This window comes from Meles meles, chromosome 7 (genome assembly GCF_922984935.1).
Source record: "Meles meles chromosome 7, mMelMel3.1 paternal haplotype, whole genome shotgun sequence".
Lineage (NCBI taxonomy): Eukaryota > Metazoa > Chordata > Mammalia > Carnivora > Mustelidae > Meles > Meles meles.
The window spans coordinates 81,411,077-81,436,394 of record NC_060072.1 but is presented as its reverse complement, the minus strand read 5'-3'; the positions used below and the strand labels follow the sequence as shown (position 1 = coordinate 81,436,394).

General features: G+C 37.3%; 1 protein-coding gene across 1 annotated transcript in view; it reads left to right on the top strand.

Moving 5' to 3' along the window:
* Positions 1-25,318, top strand: part of ADAMTS20 (ADAM metallopeptidase with thrombospondin type 1 motif 20) — a 202,123-nt gene that overhangs the window by 138,329 nt on the left and 38,476 nt on the right. The window contains exons 29-36 of the mRNA XM_046012763.1: positions 5,091-5,258; positions 14,324-14,497; positions 14,573-14,743; positions 19,149-19,349; positions 19,948-20,077; positions 20,288-20,382; positions 20,488-20,582; positions 21,099-21,232. Coding sequence (XP_045868719.1) covers positions 5,091-5,258; positions 14,324-14,497; positions 14,573-14,743; positions 19,149-19,349; positions 19,948-20,077; positions 20,288-20,382; positions 20,488-20,582; positions 21,099-21,232 — 1,168 coding nt within the window. The remainder of the gene's footprint in view (positions 1-5,090; positions 5,259-14,323; positions 14,498-14,572; positions 14,744-19,148; positions 19,350-19,947; positions 20,078-20,287; positions 20,383-20,487; positions 20,583-21,098; positions 21,233-25,318) is intronic.

The following is a 25,318-nucleotide window of genomic DNA, read 5'->3' as shown; positions in this document are numbered from 1 at the left end:
TAAATAAAATTCATTGCTCTATTTTGTTTTAACAATTTAAGTATCTAGAATCAACATCTTTAACAAACTGTCAACTAATTCGCTCTTCTGTAATATTTTTAACAAAATAATCACACCTCAAATATCAAAAGTAATCTTATCCTGGAATTATGCACAACTTTAAAAACAAGAATAGACTTGTTCCAGGTTAATCCTATTACAATGGTTAATTCCAAAATTCCATCTTGGAACTGAAAGTGCCATCCAAGGAGATTCTGTTGCATTTTTAGGGCTTGCAAATTCTCCATTTGTTTCACATGTTTTCTTTTCCATACCTAGATATTTGTCTTTACCTAATTTACAGGAATAGTCAGTTCAGGTTATCTGTATTTGGTGTTGCTATTTCTGAAGTGGATTGTATCCTACATCTACTATTTCATGGTACTTGGGAAAATATATCTCAGAATTTAAGACTATGTCAACTAAGGACAATAGGGGTGATTTTTAAGAGTTCTCTTGACAAGAATGGTGGAAACTATATAGTGTTAATAAAATCTCAAGGGAGTAGGACAGTATCCGAAATATAAAATAGAAGAAAAAAATTGCTGGGGTGCCAGAGGAAAAAAAAATTCTCATATTGAGTATCCTATCAAGTGAGCTATTTTGTGGTATCTTTACAAATCAGAATGTATTGTGGTGTGAGAGAAAGAGAGTAGCATTTCACTAGTTATTTACTTTATGACTACCTCATTCCAACTAAAACATTATTCTTTGCCTAAATGTTCTCTTTTACTTAAATCCTCATGTGGAACTCATCAGACATGATAAAATAATGTATTTACTCCTCTTCAAAGGAAGAGGAGTAAAGGAAGAGGAAAGGAAGCACTACTTTAAAAGTGCGACCAGGCATAATTTACTTTGCAGTTCTTTGATTTTGTACTTTTTGTCCTACTTTCCTAGAGAAACTTTGTGTTTATAAAGCAATAAATACATTTCAAGGAATTTTAAATGTTTTTATAAATTACTTTAGATTTTAACAAAAACAAATAAGAATTGCTTGCAACAAGGATCAACATCAATTAATCAGCCAATATTTATTGGACCTGCCATTTTGTGGGTGATGTGGGTAATCTCTAAAATGTCCTTGACCTCCAGAAGTCTGGGTAGATAAAGTGTGTGACAAAAGTAGAAAATGATGAAGTGAGAAAAACAGTGAGACTCAGAAGAATTCAGAGAAGTGAAAGATTGATATGTATTTACCTTAGACAGGGGACTGACTTAGAGCTTTAAGGATAAGTCACATTTAGAAAGCACCAGGGGAAGTGATTAGTTGAGGTAAAAAGAAATAACATAAATTAGGCGCTCTTATTGAGTGAACGTGAAATGCCTAAGTAGAGCAACACTGCATATTGAAAAGTAACAGATAGAAGGTCAGAAAGATATGCTGACTGAAGTCTAGTGGATCAAGAAAACAAGGAAGAATATAAGTTTTGATTTGCTGTTAAAGATCATAGAGAGCCATTGTCAGTTTTGGAACAAAAAATGTTTAAAATTATGTTTAATAATAGTCTTGGTTAAAGATTGGAATAATGGAGAAGAGAAAGATGATGTTGAGTTAGAGTAGGAGACACTGTTGGGTCTTGTGAAGAATAATCTTGACTTTGACAGTATACTACAATGTGTGAGTTTACATCCTATTCATAGATATTGCTCAGAGAGGAAATATATTGCTCAGTTCTAAAGGAGGATCTACAGTGTCCCCTATTTGTATTATACAGTTTTGTAAATGAATTGCTCATTCTTATCAGAAATATCAATAGTTCACTGCATACTTACTGTGTGATTCTTGGATTCTTGGCACTGTTAGAACTCTGAGAATTTTACAAAACAGACACGTCAACAATGTCCATATAGGGATATTAAACAAATATATGACCACCTATTTTTTCCATCAGCAAACCCACTTCTTCAAAACTGAGTTTAAATATCACCTTCTCCTTGAGTACTTATCAAACATCCCAGAAAAGAATGGTTACTTTTCAGAATTCCTTAAATCCATCATTTTTATTGTATTATTTTAATGGTCCTTATGTCGTGTGTATTTTTCCTGATCTTTATTGGGTTTAATATTATCTATGTTCTACTTTGGTATTATTCATTTAATCAGTGGTATGTGTCATTTAAATTATAAGTACTCTGAGAATAAATCAAGGGCAAAAGCAAGAGATGTTTAATGAATCTCTGTCTGCAACTCTTGGCATATGGTAGAAACTCAATAATCACAAAATGAATAAGATTCTAAATGTTTTTACATCTTCCATAAGAACACCTATGTTGATCTTAAATATTCACAGTAATGCTTACTTTTTAAAAGAGGCTGACGGGAAGAGTAGTGAATATTCTTCTGTTCTAAAGAGCACAAAGATTAGAAAAAATAATATATACCTAAGGGGAAAAGCATTATTTCCTTGTGTGAACATGTACATATACTTTGTGATGATATGTGCCTGATACTAAATAATATGTGATGTTTTGATATAAATCATACCATACTCTTTGAAAAATAAACAGGGAAGGCAAGAAACTGAAAAGTACTCAAGTCAGGAAGAGTAGAGCAAGTGTGTAGATCCAGAAGAGAAGGTCAATAGGAAAGAATGCACAAATTACGAAGATCCCTTAGAGATTTTCACAGAATTAATTATGTTCTAAGTGACATGTAAGGCTGTGTTAAAGAGAGCATTCAGGATATGGTAATAAGTCTTAATAATCAAGACTCTGTATTAAATTAATTGCCTACACAAATGAGATACAGTATTGCAGATAACATAAAAAGATAAATTACACCCCCACTATTTTTTATTTGAAATATTTAAAGCATTTAATAGTCTGTATTAGATACTCTAACAGTCTTTGAACTGATAGATAAAATGTATAATATATTATCTCATGCTCTCTGAACTCAGTATATGTTTCTAAATGAAACCATATGTGAACAGCTGTCTCAGAGGTATGAGAGGAGTTGTCTGGAATCCATGTCTTTGCTTAACTTTTCCTTGGTACATATATCACATTGAAAATTTCCAACATCCTGAGACTATACAAAGGACAACAGTAGAAGAGGAAGCTAATATTTACTGAGGATGTACCACTTATAATAGGACTGGATTTGACCTTTCATATTCTTGATCTCACCTGCATCCTGATCTCATCTGCTGTAATACTGGTCTTACTATCTCCATTTTATAAATGGGGAAGTGGAGTCTTGGACTGGTAACGAAATGTGCCTGAAGTCGTGCAAGTATTAAGACGCAGACATGGTATTCAATACCAGAGTTCAAGCTCTTCCCACTACATTGTCCTGGCTTCACTCATTAAATGGCAACTGGCTGAAAAATGAAGTCAAGTTATTATTTCACTTACACCTTTACAGAGAATTTCCTTTTTTTTTTTATTTTAAAGATTTTATTTTATTTTTTTTTCCATTTTATTTATTTTTTCAGCGTAACAGTATTCATTCTTTTTGCACAACACCCAGTGCTCCATGCAAAACGTGCCCTCCCCATTACCCACCACCTGTTCCCCCAACCTCCCACCCCTGACCCTTCAAAACCCTCAGGTTGTTTTTCAGAGTCCATAGTCTCTTATGGTTCGCCTCCCCTCCCCAATGTCCATAGCCCGCTCCCCCTCTCCCAATCCCACCTCCCCCCAGCAACCCCCAGTTTGTTTTGTGAGATTAAGAGTCATTTATGGTTTGTCTCCCTCCCAATCCCATCGTTTCATTTATTCTTCTCCTATCCCCCTAACCCCCCATGTTGCTTCTCCATGTCCTCATATCAGGGAGATCATATGATAGTTGTCTTTCTCCGATTGACTTATTTCACTAAGCATGATACGCTCTAGTTCCATCCATGTCGTCGCAAATGGCAAGATTTCATTTCTTTTGATGGCTGCATAGTATTCCATTGTGTATATATACCACATCTTCTTTATCCATTCATCTGTTGATGGACATCTAGGTTCTTTCCATAGTCTGGCTATTGTAGACATTGCTGCTATAAACATTTGGGTACACGTGCCCCTTCGGATCACTATGTTTGTATCTTTAGGGTAAATACCCAGTAGTGCAATTGCTGGGTCATAGGGTAGTTCTATTTTCAACATTTTGAGGAACCTCCATGCTGTTTTCCAGAGTGGTTGCACCAGCTTGCATTCCCACCAACAATGGAGGAGGGTTCCCCTTTCTCCACATCCTCTCCAGCATCTGTCATTTCCTGACTTGTTAATTTTAGCCATTCTGACTGGTGTGAGGTGATATCTCATTGTGGTTTTGATTTGTATTTCCCTGATGCCGAGTGACGTGGAGCTTATTTATTTATTTGACACAGAGAGAGATCACAAGTAGGCAGAGAGGCAGGCAGAGAGAGAGGGAAGCAGGCTCTGTGCTGAGCAGAGAGCCCGATGCGGGGCTCGATTCCAGGACCCTGAGATCATGACCTGAGCCGAAGGCAGAGGCTTTAACCCACTGAGCCACCCAGGTACCCCGAGAATTTCCTTTTTTAAAAAACTGAGTATATTGGAGGGTTGCTAGTATAGAGAGACCTTTTCCCAGATTGATTAAAAAAAAAAAAGCTGAACTGAATTGCACTTAAAAATAATTTTTTTCTTTCTCCATCCCTGCATAAAGAAATCATTGCATTTTAATCCAAAGTATACTTTGCAGTGTGGGAAACATGGGGTTAAAAATAAAATAGGTGGTGACCATACAAAATTAAAATTAAATCATGTGTGATAACAGGAGTTAGCCTCAGATAGTCTTTTTTTTTTTTTTTTTAGTCTTTACCTTTAAAAGATCTAAAACATTTATATACTAGAAGAATACTTGCTATACTGTAGACAATCAGTACTTTTTATGGAATTAATGGATACCTTATGGTATCAACATCCATTGATGGTCCAGGGCAGATGAACAGATTTTAAATTCTAATCCGAGGAACCAGAGTTTTATCTTAATGAAAACATCAAAGCAATGATGTTTTGATTCTTCATTTTATACATTTTGAAGATAAATTAGTCAAGATAAAATTAATTATGTGTATTTGTTTATTTTCCAGTGCTCAGCTTCTTGTGGTAAAGGTTTAAAGTATCGTGAGGTGATTTGCATTGACCAATTCCAAGGAAAAATAGAAGAAAAATATTGCAGTCACCTACAGAAACCTCGAACTCAAAAAGCTTGTAGATCTGTCAGATGCCCTTCATGGAAAGCCAACAGATGGAAGGAGGTATGAGAGGTATTTTATAATTATAAACATATTTTTGCACATAAAAAGAAAATCTCAAGTCTGTTTCAATAACCTTGAAGGTTTTACTCCACTAAAATGGGTTTTATTCTGTTATACATTTTTTGCGCTATGCTCTGAATTAATGTACAGTGTTAACATGTTTACTAAGTCTATAGTTAATAATGAATTAGTTGATTTTTCTGTGACTGTGAACTTTTCTTTTTCTCCCTTTTTAAAAAAGATTTTATTTATTTATTTGACAGAGAGATAGAGAGAGAGAGCACAAGTAAGCAGAGTGGCAGGCAGAAGGAGAGGGAGAAACAGGCTTCCCACTGAGCAGGGAGCCTAATATGGGGCTCAATCTCAGGACCCTGGGATCATGACCTGAGCCAAAGGCAGACACTTAACGACTGAGCCACCCAGGTGCCCCAGTGACTGTAAACTTTTCAAGAAATTCTTTTACTGAATATCAGGGATAGGGGGCTACTGATAATCATATTGTTCCAGATAGGCTAAAAGTAAAGTATAGATGATGATATATTTAGTGACTGCCTTGTTGCCACACCATAGTCTTGGATTTGAACTAAGGTTACATGTTGGAGAAGGGACTGGTAGGTTCTAAACAGGATCCTAACTGGAGTTGCTTAAGAGTTAGGAACACATCAGAGCTAGGGAGCCTGAGCTGGTCTAAGGCTAGAGTGGACACACTCAGAAAGACTTAGCCAAAATGAAGCCGATATATACCTGAGATCCAGACTGAGACCTCGGTTAATAAGAGAAAGATGACTGATAGCTACCCTGGCATCCTCGGGGAAGTAAGCCCAAAATCTAAATTGGGGGTTGCATGCATGTGATCGTGGTTGTCAAATGAAGCCCAGATTGGGAAGTAGCAAAGAGGTAAAAGCTATAAATGAAGTGGGAAATTTTCACCAGAGTAATTTCTGGGGGCCTGGTTTCAATGGTCTGGCTGCTCTCAGCAGCACCTCAAGGGGCTTAGCCATCTCTTAAAGGGCAGGGTTCTAAGAAGGAAAGAAAACCTCTCTTCTGCTGATGCAGCTTCCTTGCTTCTGTGTGATGCTGGAACAATGTCTATTAACGATAGGGGTTCAGAGAGGAACCGGAAGAAGTGGGGTTCCCCTGGGTTCCTAAGTCATCATCATTTACTCTGTGAGGTTAGCGTCATGGGGCAGGGCATCAGTTTTGTGTGGCACTGTGTCAACACGTCATTGTTACTGAAGGAAATGCTCCCAAATTGAGCATCTCAGATTTCTCGGTTGAAGAGAGAGCCTCTGTCAAGTGTTCACAGGCTGAGAACAGTGCTTCATATTTGGCTGAAAACTGGGAGCAAACATGTTTGTTTCTCATCCCCCCCCCCCCCACACACAAAAAAACCCATATATCTCGAGAATTTGCTTCAACACTGAATTTTGGTAAAGTAATAAAATTATTTTTTCATGCTTTAGGAAAGGCTACGATTTAAAAGGTTTCCCTTAACCTATTTTATTTTATAAATGCCACTACTACCTACTAAGTTGTTTAAGAAAGAAACACTGCATCATTCTGTCTCTTTCTCTCTTGACCTTGAAGTCAGTCACTCAACAGGTTCTTCCAATTCTCTTTCAAAGTAACTCTTGAATCTCCTTGCAAACCTTCCAGTCTAGTCCATCATCTATTCGCAGGTGTACAATGGCTTCCGTATATGTTTTTTTGCCATTATTTGCTTGCATATAGTGCGAGCTCTAGTATAACTCAAATATCCTTGTATGTCTTATTATCTTCTGTGATTGGCAAGTCATCAACCTAACCCATGCCTACTTCTTCAGCATTGTCTCAGGCCACAGAATCTCAGGGAAAATGGATAACTTGTTCACTAAGCACCTAACTCAGTATCTAGCTGAACACTTCTTATTTTGAATATTGTGATTTACTTGCAAAAAACACTTTCCAACTCTTAATTTATATATTTGTCATATTTGTGGTATTTTGCTTTAGGTCAGGGTTTGCCTTATTTTATCTGGACCAAGATGTGAAAAGTGGTTTTCTCCCAAAGGGTGAAACACTGTAAAGTCACTGAACCCAGCGTGTGGCAGGGACTTCCTAATTCTGACATCAGCCATGAACCAAGGGGGCATGGGTGTGGAAGTGGGAGAGGATTTTTGCTTCTTGGCCACCAGCTTCCTACTGATTCCACAGGATCTCCTTGCTGCTATGGTCGGTATTCACAGGGGATGCTTTCTGACCCTTGACCTCCAGCCGCACAACAGAGAATCAATCATCAGTGCTAACAAATTGGCCTTGACTTACCACCAAGTATGAAATTATATAAGACTCACTTGCATGAACATGTTTAAGAGGTTTCTAAGATACAGATATGAATATTCAAAGACTGTAAAAAACACAGATGCTTTTGTACAGAGTCTGCTTTCTTCTCTTTGACTTGGTTTTCCTTGTCATAGAAATTAGCTTCATACACCCACACAGTCCTCAACTCTCTGCCAGAAACAAATGACCATTTGTGAAGTCGTTGGCTTTTGATTTATTCTATAAAAAGTACCCACATGAAGTTAACAATTGCAGGCTGTCACTGCACTACATGTAATAATATATTCAGCAGAAGTGTAATTTCAGAGGTAGTTACGAGATAATCACTGGTTGCTACTTTGTTCCGACTGTATAAATTGTAACATTGCTTTAGTATAATCACTCACTATAAAATTATTTCATTTTATTACTATTTTACATTATACCTCAAAGGGAAAGACTCATTTAGAAAATTGTGACCACAGAGGTGCTCAAATGAGTTTTGAAGTAACACTCTTAATTTGGTATTTGGTATCATTTTTCAATGAAAGGATTTAGTCATGCATTTTAGTGACTGTTGCTAAACAGAAACAAACATTGGTACAGAGGGCCATTTGTCCTCTGCCTCCAGATGTATACCTTTAGAGGCAAAGTAAATACTAGAATCATTTAAAAAGAAAAAAAAAAAACACCTCCCTCCACTCTCTGAAACCAGAAAAGGTTTGTTTTCTTTTTAAACTTAATTTTACCTATTTGGGAATACTAGCTTCTCTCATATATTCAGGTTTTTAAGGCTAACATGGTGCTAGAGTCCTCATTTTCTCATACTCTGTCTTTTTAGTTTAGTACCATCCAAATGAAGTTTTATGCTTAGGGGGAAAAAAAAAAGAAGTCCAGAATTCTTGCCTCCTCTTGATCATGACAAATCTGCCAGACAACTTAGAAAGATGACCTAGAGAACCTCACTCCACCCTGTGGAATCCAGAGTCACCTGATACCAACCACTCGCCTGACTCCTCTTCTCTGAGACCCATCATTTTCTTTCTACTAGTTTAAGAACAGAGCTGGAACCAAAGGTGACAGAAGTTCCAAAATCTTACAAATCTATAAGCTAGTGCCCCCTTCTCCCAAAGCCCCCCCCAAAAATTTTTTTGACACTGTATGCTAACTGTTAACATTTTAAGTGATTTTTGTATTTCTATAATTCCATATTTTCTGTATTTCCAAAATACATAAATCCATACTTATATATTTTCAGAAATTTCTGATGTATACATATATATCTCTTATAACCTAAAAATATAATAAATCTTAATTGAGTCCCCATAGCCACTGACCAAGAACCCAGAACAACTTCTCTCTTCCCAAGTGATGTTTCTAGCTTTGGAGACAGACTGGAGCCCCAGGACAAGGAGGACATCCTTTTTTTGCTCTGGGACTGAGTAAACTATGCTTCTAAATCTCTTTTGGCTGGTGCCATAGCTCTGTTCTTGCATTTCTCTTCTGCCTGTTCACTCCCTTCCTTTCTCCTCTCTTTTTGATGGACTTTCTCTGAGTGGGCTGAGATGACTCACTCTGGTTTTAAGGCATGTATCAAGAAACTTTTCAAGGCAGAAATAACTTTATCTTTACAAGAAAAGTGAAGAGATGAGAATAGGAAGGGAGCAATGAGGGACAGTCACCTCCTGACATTGCTTGGAAAGGAGAAAACAACAGCTAAAGAGGCTAAGTAGCTTGTACAGGTCATAGACCAAAAGTGTGTCTTGGGGAGGGGGGGTGTGCTGGCGAAGCACTTGAACACAGGTCCATTTGAGCTTTTCTTACTATAGTTGCTATCGTAATTATTTCATTAGTATCATTATACATCAGCTCATCCTTATATTTCTTGAGCAACATATTGCCACTCTCGTGAGGGCACCTAAAGTCAACAGTTATAGACTGTCATTGCATCACACATAGTAATGCCTTCAAAAGGAATGTAATTTCTATGTTGTACCAAACTCATTGCAAGCTTATTTACATTTTTAAAAAGCATGCTGCATGGGTATAAGATATACATGGATTTTATAGCTTATGGAACATAACAGAGTTTAGTTGATCATATATCATATATGACGTGGTTGCTGAAATTACTAGCAACATATCAGGCTATGTTAATGATGGATAGCATTCAGATCTTTGGCACAGATCCTACTCAGTTTTGGAGCAGTGCCTATTCCAGAAGACCCACACTTTAAGAAGGCATTGAAAAATTTACCAAATCCCCTGAGAAGTACAGTCAAACTGTTACAACTGTTCTGTCAGTTCCATTGTGTCCTACTGCAAGTTGGAAAATCCCTGAGGATTATTGGCTTAAACTCCAAGACATTTCCTCTTTCCGTAACAAAACTATGTCACTGGTTTTAAGTTTGACTCAGCAGCTTTATAAGGTCAGAGTGCTGGACTGGCATATCTGTGATTTTATGGGTCAACTCCTATTGGTCAGAAAACAACTCCCACGATTTTAGACCTTATACCTTCATACTTTCTCCCATGAAAGTTAATATGGATTTGTTCTGTGTTGGGAAAGAGGACAGATTCTGGACAGTGGGTAAGTGTTTAAAGAGGAATATTTCAGCTCAGAATAGCTGCGTATTCGCTAACCTTAGAGTCACCCAAAAATGGAATGACCACTTTTAGGATGTAGTGAAAGTACGTGGATTGAGGGTAGGAAAGTATGGGTAGGTTTGGTGGTCTTTCATTTACTATTGCTGTAAAAGGAATTTCAAAACTGAAGAGAAATTGAAGTTATGTATTCCTAAAGTCTCTCCTAACTCCAAATGCCCTACTATTGCTAATACTACTGCTGCACGATTGACTCTCTTGAAATAAGCCACAGGTACAAATAACTATGTGGAAATCAAGACCAAAATCTTTTTTTAAATAAGAAAAGTAGAATATTATTTTAATTGGCTAAATTATATAAAATATGAAGAATATATAAGATCTTAAAATGCAGACTTTTTGTTTCAAATATTAATATTATGGGTTTCGTTTCCTTAAATATGTCTAGAATTCAATCTAGATCTTCCCAGAATTTAAGATGCTGAGCCATTAAGAATGATGACTTTTTGTCATACAATTTTAGGATTAATTTCTTTTTTTTAAATTATTTCTATTAACATATAATGTATTATTAGCCCCAGGGGTACAGGTTTATGCATCATCAAGCTTAAACACTTCACAACACTCACCGTATCACATACCCTCCCCAATGTCAAGACCTAAATCTTTTTAATTTAATTTATTTATTTGACAGAGAGAGACACAACAGGAGAGGGAACACAAGAAGAGGAAGTGGCAGAGGGAGAGGGAGAAGCAGGCTAGGGAGCCCGATGCAGAGCTCGATCTCAGGACCTGGTATCATGACCTGAGCCGAAGGCAGACGCCCAGTGACTGAGCCACCCAGGTGCCCCTCAAGACCTAAATCTTAATAAGAACTAATAAATAATGCACAAAGAGAGAGCACTTCCCTTTTGCATTTTAAGTGATTTATGAAATAGCAGTTTGGTGAACTTATTTTTGCAACACACGTTCTAACATTTCTTTAAGTCCGCTCTGCAATAGCTAAAATGGCTATAGTACGTGTGGGTTGGCTAAAATTCACCTTCTCCAATTCTACTGTCCCGTCTTTTAAGGGCCTATCTGTGCAGTGTTATAGCATATTACATATAAATAGGATATTTGGCTGATTGTCCTGTCTGAATTAAATTATGCAGTGTTGGTGCTTTACATTAGCTATCTGGATTTTTTAAAAAGATGATATAGAACATGCTTATAAGTATGTAGTTCTATGAAGCTGTTAAATAAAGGTGCACGTTTTAGACTTAGAGGTGTACCTTGAGAATTCATGCTAGTAAGTCACTCGACTAAGGAGTGAGTAATTGCATACTCACACCATTCACCACTGTAAGGGGACCTGGCCATGCAAAGGTTCTACTTTGGAAATATTGAATTTGAGGTGCCCTTGACATATCTATGTAGAAAATATGTGAAATTTCTCTAAATACATAAAACATTTTTATAAACACACCCAAACATAAATGTCAAGATCAAGATTTAGAAAATTTAGATTTAGATTTAGAAAATTTTAGATTTAGAAAATTGGTTCATGGAAGAAACTGCTCAGAGCACTCACAGGGTACAAAGAGAAGCAGGTTAATGCTGCTGAATGTGTCCATGAGATTAAGAAAAGATTTGAAACATTTTTGTTGGATCTGGCAGTTAGCATTATTGATGACACTGGGTTAAGAAATATTTCATTTAAACCATATGTTCTCTTTTTCATTCAAATCTAAAATTATATCAGTTTACTTTTTTGTACTCTTAAAAAAAAAACCTGAAAAACAAAAAGTTACTTGTTTTCTTACAAGGAGTAGACCATTTTTTCTTTTCCATTTAGGGAAGAGATCCACAGTAGTAGTTACCCATGGTCACAACAGATTTTTCTTTTTTTTTTTTTAAGATTTTATTTATTTATTTGACAGACAGAGATCACAAGTAGGCAGAGAAGCAGGCAGAGAGAGAGGAGGAAGCAGGCTCCCTGCCGAGCAGACAGCCCAATGCGGGGGCTCAATCCCAGGATGCCAGGATCGTGACCTGAACCAAGGCAGAGGCTTTAACCCACTGAGCCACCCAGATGCCCCACAACAGATTTTTCTAAACATGTGCTATGGCCAGAGGACCAATAAACCACTGTGGTTTATTGAATTTTAGAAAATTATATTTATCTGCTATAACTTCTTGCTAAGCTGTGTTTTGTGAATTATGTTTTTCCAGGAAATTTTTTTTTCAGGTTTAGAGACAGAAAGTTTTCTAAATGTAGCTTATATTTCTGAAATTATCCCTGAAAAATGTCTGCAAGAGCCTTATTCTATAGGCTAAACATTTTCACAAGAGGTTCAGATAAGCTAAACTATCTCCAGACATTTTAGTCTACTTAATATTATGCCCTGCATAAAACACACACTAAATTATTGTTTTCTCCACACATGGAGCTGGGTTGTTGTTGTTTTGTTTTTTTTTTTTTTTTGTGAAAACACTCAATGGGAGCAAAATTCAACTGCTTAAGCATAAAACGAAGGTAAGTATAAACTATGAAGGTAAAACTGTTTTTCATAGGTTAAGAAATAGATATAAATTCTCTTTCAAGACAGTGATTACTGCTTATTCCCACTTCTTATACTGTTTATAACTCTAAATTTTCAAGTGTATTTAGAGTAAAATGGTGCAACAGTTTGTAGAAGGATTTCAAGTCTACGAGGTGAACCAAGTTCTTAGTTATTGTGGGATCTAAATATTTTTTCATTCATGGTAAATTCATATTCTGCAGATATACATTTATTGTTGTAAAAAAATAAATCATCGTTCTGAGCTCCTGCAGAAATACAGAACGTGGTGAAGGACATGATTTTTTTTTTTTAAGATTTATTCATTTATTTTCAAGAGAGAGAAAGAGAGAGAAAACAAATGAGGGGAGGGGCAAAGAGAAGAGAATCTTCAAACAGACTCATCATTCAATGCAGAGCCTGACGTGGAGCTCCATCTCACGACCCTGAGATCACGACTGGAGCAGAAATCACGAATCAGATGCTTAATCAGCTGAGCCACCCAAATGCCCCAATGGACCTGATTTTTTTACCCTTACAGTATCACAGGAAACAGTGATGAGACCACAGATATTCCTCAGTAGGACTTCCAATCCCTTCTGGAATCACAAGAAGCAGAGAAAACAAAACTTGCAAATTAAATAAATACCCTTGGGCATTCTCTACACTTTATTAGTGTTGGCACCATAGATCTTGGCTGTAGCCACACTCTCTTGTAATATAATAGGACACGGCATTCCAGAGCTGCAAGGGTCCTGAAAGGTTACCAAATCCTTCCCCACCCCACTCAGGGAGCACAGTGACAGCTTGGTGTCTGGAATCAGAAAGAACTGACCTTCATCTTTTAACTAGAGGCAGGAGCTCAGACAAGTGCCTTACCATCTCTGAGCCTCAGGTCCTCAGCACTGCTTGTCAGAGGCAGAGCTGTTATCAGGAATACATGTATGGAAGTGTTCTATGAAATTTTACAAATAATACAGAATCTTCTTTGTGCACATAAGGAAAATGAGACCTGGAGAGGCTAAGACGACAAGATGGCCTATGTTTACAGTTTATGCAACCAGCTTCCCAAGCACTTGTCTGTCCATTGGAAGATAATCATGAATCAACAGATTAGCAAATATTTGGATCCTCAAACTGTATAAAGTTTGTGCTGCAAGTATAAAGACAAGTACCACACAATCTTGGAAATTATTGTTCCTTGGAGGGAGATGATACAAATAGTCTAAGGATTTAAATGATGTTTAAAAGCAACGTAGCAGAATAGTTTCCTTGTGCAGCGAGTTTAAAAGCTATTAAGAACGTTTAAGTCAGAATAGAGAGTTATCTGTTGGGATGGACTGACTGAAAGAACTTGGCATGTAACTTGTCAGTAGTTCCCATAAGGCTTGAATAGATACTGCAAAATAAAGAAAATTTATTTGCACATTTGTATGGACGCTTCACACTAGACAGTCTTAAAAATACTAATTGCATGTATTTTCTCTCTACTGCCTGATGTGCTGTCAGGTTATTGTTGAAAAGAAACAAGAAAATAGGCTATGGCACTACTTCGCCGTCTTTACATAATTCGATATGTGTTAGCTAATTGTTCCGATCCTTTGGGCCTCTCTGCAGTGCTCTGTGACCTGCGGCTCTGGAGTTCAGCAAAGGGATGTGTACTGTAGACTCAGAGGCGTTGGTCGGGTGGCTGACGACATGTGTAATCCATCCACTCGGCCTTATTTTCAACGGCAATGTTGGCAGCAGGACTGCATCCAGTACCAGTGGGTGGCAGGAGAGTGGCTGAACGTGAGTACTGACCCCTAAGGTTTCAAAGACACTGCCTGAAAGAATGCGTTGTTCATTTTGTCATTGCACTTCCAGTGTTCATCGTCATGTACCAAAAAAGAGACACATCGGCAAGTGAAGTGCACCAATGCGCAAAACATTCAAGTGAATGAGAGTTTCTGTGATCCTTCAACCAGACCTCTTTCGATCAAAAAGTGTAAGAACCCTTCCTGCAGGTATATTGTGGTAACAGGAGACTCGTCACAGGTAAGGCCAAGAAAGTTGAGAAATGTTGCTTCTGGAAAAAACAACCGAGTTTCAAATTTGATATAGTTGAAACTGTGTCTAAATTTGAATATGGGGTAGAGGGGTGGAGGGGTTGCACCTGGGTGGCTCAGATGGTTAAATCTCTGCTCAGGTCATGATCCCGGAGTCCTGGGATGGCGCTTTGGGGGGTTCCCTGCTCAGCGGGGAGTCTGTCCCTCCTCCCCCCTGCTCAGTCTGTCTCTGTGCTCTCTCTCTCTCAAATAAATGAAATCTTAAAAAAAAAAGTAAATGTGAAAACGGGGGCAGATTATGGTATGCATATCAATCTAGGGGAAGGAACCAATGACAGGTGGATGGTGCAGAGAGAGTAATAGCAACGTGTGTGTTAAACTCTTGTTCAAGTCTGAAGTGTCAGCTGGGGCAAGTGTGAAATCAATGAGCAGAACAGTTTGGCAAACTGGCCCCGAAGAGTTGCCTGCTTTTTCAAAACAGCTGTTTTGATGTATAACTGACAAACAATACACACACACATTGAAAGTGTATATATAGCTTGCTAAGTTTTGATGGGTATATACACCCATAAAACCATTTCTATATTCAAAATCAAGAGCGTCTCCATCACCCCCAAAAGTTTCCTTGTGCTACTTTATACCTTTCCCCCTCCCTCCTAACTATAGGTAAGCTAATCTGTTTGCTATGTGAGGGACTCCTCCACTATATTATTTTGTACTTTATCTAGAGTTTTTCATAAATGAAATTACACAGTATACACTATTTTTTGACTGATTATTTTTTTGAAAGATTTCATTTATTTATTTGTGAGAGAGAGAAAAAGAGAGAGAGAGCCTGAGCTGGGTGAGGGGCAGAGGAGAAGCAGACTCCCTGCCAAGCAGGGTGCCCAATATAGGGCTTGATCCCCCACCTGAACTGAAGATAGACACTTAACTGACTGAGCCACTCAGGTGGCTCCTAATTATTTTGATGAGTTTAAGTATTTTGAGATTCAGTCAGGTTGCAATATGTATCATTAGCTTATTCCTTTTGATTATTAAATAATATTCCAGTATAGGGATAGCTTCCAGTCCACTAATCTTACGTGATGTCTGATTTGCCATTAATTCCCATCTTCTCTAATTTTCTTAATCTCAGACAGTGTAATATTTATCTTTAGAAGTTTGATTTTAGGTTTTTTTTTAGTTCTTTTGTGTCTCTACTTTTTCAATATACTACAATTAGTAATAACTTTTTAATGTCTTTCTCTGCTAATTCTAACATCTATGTATGTGCACTTACAATTGAGAGAATTTTAATGTGCTCTCAAGTTTGTGCAAACATTATATCGCCATGATGGTTTGTACAACCTTTAGATCACCACGATCTAATGCTAGAACATTTTATCACCTCAAGAAGAAACTCCATACACATGAGTAGTCACTCCTTATTGCCTTCTTCCCCTGAGCCCCAGACAACCACTTAACCTTTATTATGCATCTGTGGATATTCCTGCTGTGGGCATTTCATATAAACTGGATCATACAGTATGTCGTCTCCTGTATATGGCTTCTTTCACTTAGCGTAGTATTTTTAATGTTCACCCATGATGTAGTATAGAACCATCATTCATTTCTTTTTATGGATGAATACTATTCCGTTTTAGAGATATGCTATATTTTGTTTATCCATCAATTGATGGATATTTGGGTTGATTGGCTTTCTGACTATTCTGAATAATATTGTTAAGAACATTTGTGTACAAGTTTTTTTTAATGAATGTTTTCATTTCTCTTGGGCAAATACCTGGAAGTAAAATTTCTGAGTATTATGGTAACTGTTTAGTTTTTTGAGGAAATTCAAAACTGTTTTCCACAGTTGTTTCACCATTTTGCAATCCTACCTATTTTACGTACTCCTGAAATAAATCTCACTTGGTCATGGTACATAACCCTTTTTATTTGTTTCTGGAATTTTTTGATAGTGTTTTGTTGAGGATTTTTATATTTACATTCATAAGAGTTTTCTTTTCTTGTAACATCTTTGCCTGGTTTTGGTATGAGGGATATAATGGCCTTGTAGGATGAATTAGGAAGTGTCCCTTACTCTTCTTTCTTTTGCAAGAGATTTAGAAAGGTTAATGCTAATTCCTATTCAATGATTTGATGGAATTTATCAAAAAAGGCTGTGGTCCTGGGCTTTTCTTTGTGTGAAGTTTTTTTGATTATTAATTCAATCTCTTGGTTACAGTTCTGTTCTTTCTCTCTCCATCCCAGAATGTATTGTTGTTGCTGTTTGCTTGTTTGGTGAGTTTTTTTAAACTCACTGTAAAGTCTGTATCCTTTGTCACATGTAGTCACTGAAGTTTTGCTTGATTAATATAATTGTGAGCTAATAATTCAATTCTGATTTCCTTAGCTACCCAGAAACAATCTCCAACCTTTGCCAAGAAGCTCTGTAAGGAGGCGCCTTTAACACTCAGCCAGGGAGTTGACAACTCTTCTATAAGCTTAATGTCCTGCTTTTGTTCATAGCTTAGATGTCAGTCAGAGATGAGAGTGTAGGCCCTTCCCAGGTGCTTCCTGTGCATGTGTGGAGTCCTGGACTTGTGCACAACCTTATGCACGTCCACAGACTTTTTATTTTCAGTTCCTATGAATATATTGGAGCTTTTCAAAGCTGTTACAGACATTTCATTTCCCAGATTTTCCTTTTAAGTTTTTTTAACTATTCTATTTTTTGCTCCATCTGTTATCCCTGCTCTGGAAGCTGCAAAGTTAAACAGTAGCCTTTAATTGGGTTCAACAAACGCCCCTAGGGAAAAGGCTTTTAGCGCTGGTGCAAGCAAGCTCTAAGTCCAATAAAGACAGCCTTGCAAGTGGGATCTTCTAAAAAACTACCAAACAGTTCAAATTATGATAATTCTATGGGAAGGAGGTTTTGAAGGATGTCCAACCCAGTTCCACCTCTCTTGTGGTGGCCAGGCTGCTGGTTTTCACCACGTTTGCAGGACTATTCATTTTGAAGGCTACTATGGAGCTAGAGAGGGGAGAATGGGTATAGGGTAAGTCAAAACACCACAAAGTTCCCTCTTCATCCTGAGATTTAGCCTTATTTCTTGAATAAATGCTTCCTGGATTGCTGCAAGCCTTCGATTAATTTTCAAGGCTCTGGGAAAGTTATTTTGACAAATTTTGCCAGTTTCCTCATTGCTTTTATGGAGGACAGAATTTTCACTTGTCCTTACTTAGTTGTTTTCACTCACCCTCTTAGTCTGTGTTGATAGGTGGATTTTTCTTCTCATTATAGGTTATATTTTCCTGCTTCTTTGCATGCCAGCTAATTGCATGTTAGACATGAATTTTACCTTTTTTGGCTATTGGATATTTTTTATTCTATGTATATATTATGAGAAATGAAGTTATTTTGTGTGGAAACAGTGCAATCCTTTCTTGTCTTACTCTTAAGATTTGTTAGGTCAGGCCAGTGCATTATTTGGCCTAATGTTAATTACTTCCCCGCTACTCTGTCAACACCCCTTTCGAGTACTCTACCTATTATCCCATGTATATGAAGTTTTCCAGTCTGACTGGAGGGAACAGGCACCCTATTTAGTCCCATGTGAGTACCAGATCCAGTAAGCTCTATTTTTCAGTTGGTTCATTCTTTGGCCTCACTTGGTGTCTTCACATATGTGTGTGCAATGGTCAGAACTCTGCTGTCCCCTTGTGTTTCTAGCAGACTAGAGCAGTTATAGGATCACTTTTTTATTTCCATCTCCCAGGTATCACTTCATTGCCTAATGTCCAGTGTCTGAAAAGTCATTTTTTGTTATATTTTTTCCAGATGTTTTTATTGCTTCAGGTTAGAAGGCAACTTAATTCCTGTCACTCCATTATTGCTGGAAGCAAAAATCTGTTTGCCTTTTTTGGATCTTTATGTCTACATCACTTATTTATTTTAGTCAAGTGGTATTATACATCACATTATAGGTTTTAAGATAAATGTATACTCACTTATAAATAGTTACTAGTAAGTTTAGGCTAATAAGTATTCTTTATTTCAGGTAAGAACTCCTAATATGTTCCATTTCTCTGAAGTTGTGCCTACTGGAAGATAAGGCTTCATCCAATTAAACTGTTCTTAGCAGTGTAATGGAAAACAGAACCAAAAAACATAGGCACTACAAATAGACAGTTAAGCATGAATCCGCATCCTTTCCATTTATTGGCTCAACTCTGGAAATGTTACCTAATGTCTCTGAACATTTGTTTATTCATCTGCAAATTAAGCTAATAAATAAGATTATTGTGCGGAATATATAGCTTAGTATATATTATGCACCTGGCAAATAGTAGGCCCTAGTTAAGTTCAAGGACATCTTTTTCTCCCCTTAAAATTGTGTATTTTTCAGTGTGCAGGTAACTGTGGATTTAGTTACCGACAAAGGATTACATATTGCGTTGCAATCTGGCCTACTGAGAAATATAAGCTTCATCAACTTTGGCCTATAGACTATCAAGAATGTCCTGTGCTGCCTTCCCCTCAGGTTTACAAATGCAATTTTAGGAGCTGTTTGCATGTGGCCACTTGGAAAGTGGGGAAATGGAGCAAGGTCAGTATGTAATTATGAACTGAAAGCCTTTGAATGAGATTTCCTAGGTGTAGGATACCTGATAATCTGCTGTCTAACTAGATCTCAGAGCTGTCTCCTACCCCTTTTGTCTATAAAAACCACTATCAGCTACTTGTATAAATATTTCTTTTTTTATGCTTGCTATAATCTGCTTATAAGCAGGGACTGTAACTAATGACTTATTTCTGTTCCTCTGAGAGTCTTGCACAGTGCCTTGCATTTTGAGTAGATGCTTAAGAACTATTTATTGGTTAATTAAAGAAGTAAATCTGATGTGTGAGTAATGAAAGTCTTTGGCACTATATTCCATTTCCAATTTGATAGAAAGTAAGTGAATATTGCTTTGCAATCTTAGCATAGAACAATGAGAAATGCTCTGTAGTCTTAATAATTAATCAACAATTAATAATTAATGCATTATTAATAATCACGATTATTAATTAATAATAATTAATTAATGCATATGAAGGGATGCCTGGGTGACTCAGTCAGTTAAGTATCTGCCTTCGGCTCAGGTCATGATCCCAGTATCCTTTTATCCATTATATACTTCACCGCCAAACTGTACTCTTCACAGTGCTCAGTGACTTGTGGAGCTGGAACAATGGAGAGAAGAGTAGAATGCATGGCTGAAAGTGGTTTGTCCAGTAACTTATGTTTAAAGCGTTTAAAACCAGATGCTCAAAAGAAATGTTACGTCAATGACTGTAAGTAATAGACTTTAAAAATCTACTTAATACCTAAGTGTTCCTTGGGAGTTTTAATTAAAATTTGAAAGTATTTGTAGCAGTCATATGTTCCACAAAACAAGATGTTTGTTTTTTCAAAGTATATTAACATTTGTGTGATTGAGCTAAATTCATGATCTGTTTGTAATTTGTTCATTGTCAATAAGTTGTAATCACTTGTCCTTGAAGGTAAAACATTTACAAGCTGCAAAGAGATCCAAGTAAAAAACAACATTACCAAGGATGGTGACTATTACCTTAACATTAATGGAAGAATAATAAAGGTATTTTGAAAACAGTTTGCTTTTTTTTTTTTTTGTTTGCATTTGATTTTAACATTGGCTGTTGACTGGAAAAAGCTTTTCTAAATGTTTGCATTTTCCCTTTAGATCTATTGTGCAGACATGCTCTTGGTGAATCCCAAGGAATATATAACATTGGCCAAAGGTGAAGAAGACAACTTTTCTGAAGTGTATGGTGTTAGGTATGAGATTTTTTGGCTTATCTGTGCATTTTTGTGTTCTATCAAGAGAATTACAACTTCTAGCTTTCAGAATGACGCTTGAGTATCTCATAAGTGGGACAAGTAATTTAGGAGCAGGTGGACATAGTAGGACCTCAGCCAGGTGTTGTCCATGCCTGTTGAATACTAAAGACTTAAGTATTAACATGTGCTCAGAGATTGACGAAGAAGAATTCTGAGGGTGAGCTGTGGAACAATAGAGAAGAGTTTAAGAGCTAGATGTATTTTAATAGAAATGAAATTAATACCAGTAATAAAAACTAGGAGAACTATAGTGAATTATTTTCCATAAACCATTCTTGAACGTCCCATTGAGAACTATATATTAAACTTGAGTGACTTTAACTTCTTTCTCATTTAACTTACTGACACTACAATACTGAAGAGTATATCTTCCCATTTCCGAAGTTTACTATTTATCTACATGATGGGGGAATTACTGCATCTAATACTAAAAATACTCTAATGTTGTTTCAGACTACAAAATCCATATGAATGCCCTTTTAATGGAAGTAGGAGGCAAGACTGTGCATGTAAAAATGACTACATGGCTGCTGGACACACTGTTTTCAGCAAAATAAGAATTGATCTCAATTCCATGCAAATTAAAAGTAAGTGCTGGGATGCCCGGGTGGCTCAGTCGTTAAGTGTCTGCCTTCAGGGGCGCCTCGGTGGCTCAGTGGATTAAGCCGCTGCCTTCGGCTCAGGTCATGATCTCAGGGTCCTGGGATCGAGCCCCACATTGGGCTCTCTGCTCGGTAGGGAGCCTGCTTCCTCCTCTCTCTCTGCCTGCCTCTCTGCCTATTTGTGATCTCTCTCTGTCAAATAAATCTTGAAAAAAAAAAAAGTGTCTGCCTTCACCTCGGGTCATGATTCCAGAGTTCTGGGATCGAGTCCCACATCGGGCTCCTTGCTCAGCAGGGAACCTCCTTCTCCCTCTGCCTGCTGTTCTCCCTGCTTGTGCTCTCTCTCTCTGACAAATACAATCTTTAAAAAGAAAAAATAAAAGCGAGTACCAAATTTCTAAAACAGAAATTCTCTATTTTCTAATGACATTCTAACAATATTCTGACATATGTGATAGCCAGGGTATAGAGAAGGGCCTAGCATTGTGCAATAATTACTAAATTTTTTAAAAAGAACTTAATAAGTACATAATTCCTTTGCAATAGCATGAGCCATGGGGACCCTGAATAAAAATGTGGTCATAAAAATAGTGATAAGATGCTGCCCTTCTAAGATATAAGCCTCTACCTTAACATCCCCAATTACATTAGGGCAAGGAAGTTAATATCCTCAACATAATTGTATATGCCTTTTGCAGGGCTTAAGGTAATAACTAACATTAATTTCTGCTCACAATTTGTCAAGTATTTTCCCATAAATTATCTCATTTGGTCTTTTTTATAACTCTGTACTAGTTAAGGCAGAATTGCCTCACACTGTTGCTAGTGATGAAATTCAGATGTACTTATAAAGTCAAGTGACTTGTCTGAATTCATAGAGTTATAATTGGTGTTGAGGGATAAACTCCCACCCACAGATCCCAGCTTCTGTACCTGCTGCCTTTCTAGGAAGTAATTCAGAGATTTAGTAAAATCAAAACGTATTTACAGAACCTAATATACACTGAACATGAGGCAGCCTTCCATCCTAGAACTTGCATACCTATAGGAAAAGGCAAAGAAGTTCATTTTGGAAGCAGATACTCTAAATTGCAATTGAATCACTAGTACCTAGCATGGTGCATAGACTATAGAAAGAAACAAAAAAATTATTGAGACATAGAATGCATGAGTACATAATCTCTACATCACAGTCACGTGATGATGAATCATTATTTACTGAACACCCACTGTTACTGCACTGGGGAAGCATTTTACTGTTATGTTTACGACTCTGGAGTTAGACTATCTGGGAGTAAATTCTTTGCATCCATTTACCAGTTGCATGACTTTGGAAATATCTCTTTAAGCCCAAATTCCCCCCTTTGTAAAGTGAAAGCTGCCTCTCTGGTGTTTTTCCTTTCTTCTTTGTTTCCTGGGTTTTTTTTTTTTTTCCCCCCCTTTTTGGTGAGGACTAAAAGATAATTCTTGTAACATACCTAGTAAGTGCCTTGCATATAGGAAATGCTCAGTAAATGCTGGTTGTAATTTAATGCTGTATGTTGTAACATTGCTAAGTACATAGGTGGAACTTGGTAACTTATTTGCTGTTTATTAAGCTGTTATATATCATTATTTTATCAAACTCTGCCATTTGCCAGGCATTTGGCTGGGCCCTGAGAATACAATGTCAACTCAATACCATACAATACAATACATTTTCAACTCCCTAATCTCTCTTTTCTTTCCTCCAGTTTGAATGGCAAAAACCCACTCTTGATTAAACATTTCCCCTGTGCTCCAGTTGCAACATGCAACATGAGTGTAGCCCCCTATATACCGCCCTTCTGACTGATCTCCCCTTAAATGCATGACTACTAAGCTACATGCTCTTTGAGTAATCCTGCTGCTGTTCCCTAGTTCATTTCCATCCCCACACCCTTAAATGACCAAGTAACATCTTCTCTTCTAGTTTCAAATTTTTTTTAATATTTTAAATTATTTTTTATTAACATATTCTAGTTTCAAATTTCTAAAATTTCCAACACTTTGGGGCGCCTGAGTGGCTCAGTGGGTTAAAGCCTCTGCCTTCTGCCCAGGTCATGATACCAGGGTCGTGGCATCGAGCCCTGCATCGGGCTCTCTGCTCAGCAGAGCCTGCTTCCTCTTCTTTCTCTCTGCCTGCCTCTCTGCCTACTTGTGATCTCGGTCTGTCAAATACATAAATAAAAAACTTAAAAAAAAGAAAAAATTTCCAACACTTCCACTTTATCTACTCATTGCTGATGATCTTGCTTCCAATCTCATGAGAAAATAAAAACTACTGGAAGAGCTTTTCCACAACCTACCACATCACCCCATTGACAAGCTTCCCAAACTTTTACCTACAGACTTTCCCTTCTTTCCTGCTTACTGTGGGTGAACTATTCCCACTCCCACCGAAGGCAGCCCTCTCTTATGCTTCAGTTTCATCACTTGGTACCTCTCCAAGAACATTTCCTCAGCAAACTTTCCCTTCCCTCTTAAATTACTGATTCTATCTCCATTTCTCGAAATCCAATGACAAGTTCTTGGTTTTCATCTTACTGGATTCCTGTCCTGGCCACTTTCTCCTGTCTTTCTCACGGTTTCTCAGCTCAACTGGTTACTCTTCATCTTCCATAACACTGAATGTTGAAGAGCTTTAGGACACAATCATCCCTTTGGGAATCTCATTCTACTTACAGATTTCAAATGATGTACCTGAATATAGATCTCCAATTTGTACTATTACTCTAAACTCCAATATCTAGCTCTTGACTCAACAAATCCACATGAAAGTCTCATCGGCATATCAAATTCAATATATCTCAAATTACTTTCAGTATTTCTTCCCATAGCCTCTCTTCCTATCTCAAATTTTTATCATTTCAAGAAATGGCACATATAAGCTAGATACCCCAGCTAAAACCTAGCAACATCTTAGCTCCTCCATTTCTCTCACATCTACATGCAGTCTATCATCAAATTCTGTAAGGTGAAGCTCTAGCATACATGTTACTGTGAACTGAATCATGTCTCTCAACATTCATATGATAAAGCCCTATCATATGTGATGATATTTGGTTATGGGGAGATAATTGGGTTTAGGTATGATCATGAAGGTGGGACCCACATGATGGGATTAATGCCCTTATAAAAAGAGGAAAAGACACTAGAGCTCTCTCTCTGCCAAAAGAGGACACAGTGAGAAGGATGACTATCTGCAAGCCAGGAAGAGGACCCTCACCAGAACATGACCATACTGACCCACTGATCTCCCCCTTCCAGCCTCCAGATGTTAGAGAAATGTATTTATGTTGGTTAAGCCACAGCTCATGGTGGTTTGTTGGGGCAGCCTAAGCTATCAGATATCTTAAATATCTAAAAATATCTAAAGGTGATATCAAATATCACTTTCTCACTACCTCATTGCTACCACCTTCATCTGAGTCCACATCATTTTCCCCTAGATTATTATGCCTACTAAAATTGTAGTATCCCTACAATTCAGTATTGTAACACTCTCCACTCCTAAAATACCTTCTCTCCTTCTTTTAAATGTTTTTTTTTTTTTTTTGCTATAACAAGTACCACCCCTAATATTTACCACCCCTAATTACCACCCTGTAATATTTACTTTATTACCTGTCTCACTCTGGTAAGATTCAGATTCCATCAGCCTCTCCTTCTTCTACTGATGTGTTCTTAGAGTACTTAAAATAATATCCTATTCACAATGATTCTAAATAAATATTTGTTGAGTAAAAAGTCTCTAACTTTCTCAAGAAACTGTCTTGAGGAAATCTTGAAGACAAATTTGAATTAACTGAAGTAGAGAAAAGGAGTTTCAGGAGAAGGGACCAGCATGAACAGAAGCCTGGAAAGGTGAATCATCTTGGTTCCATTAAAAAATAAAAAGTCCATTTTTCTCTAAACAAAAATTAAATGAAGGTTGGGAGATGACAGCTTGTTAGAGAAGTTCCCAGAGAGCAGATCATAAAGAACAATGTGTACTAACTACACAACTGAATTCTATAAGTTATGAGAACCACTGGGGGAAAGTTTCAGCAG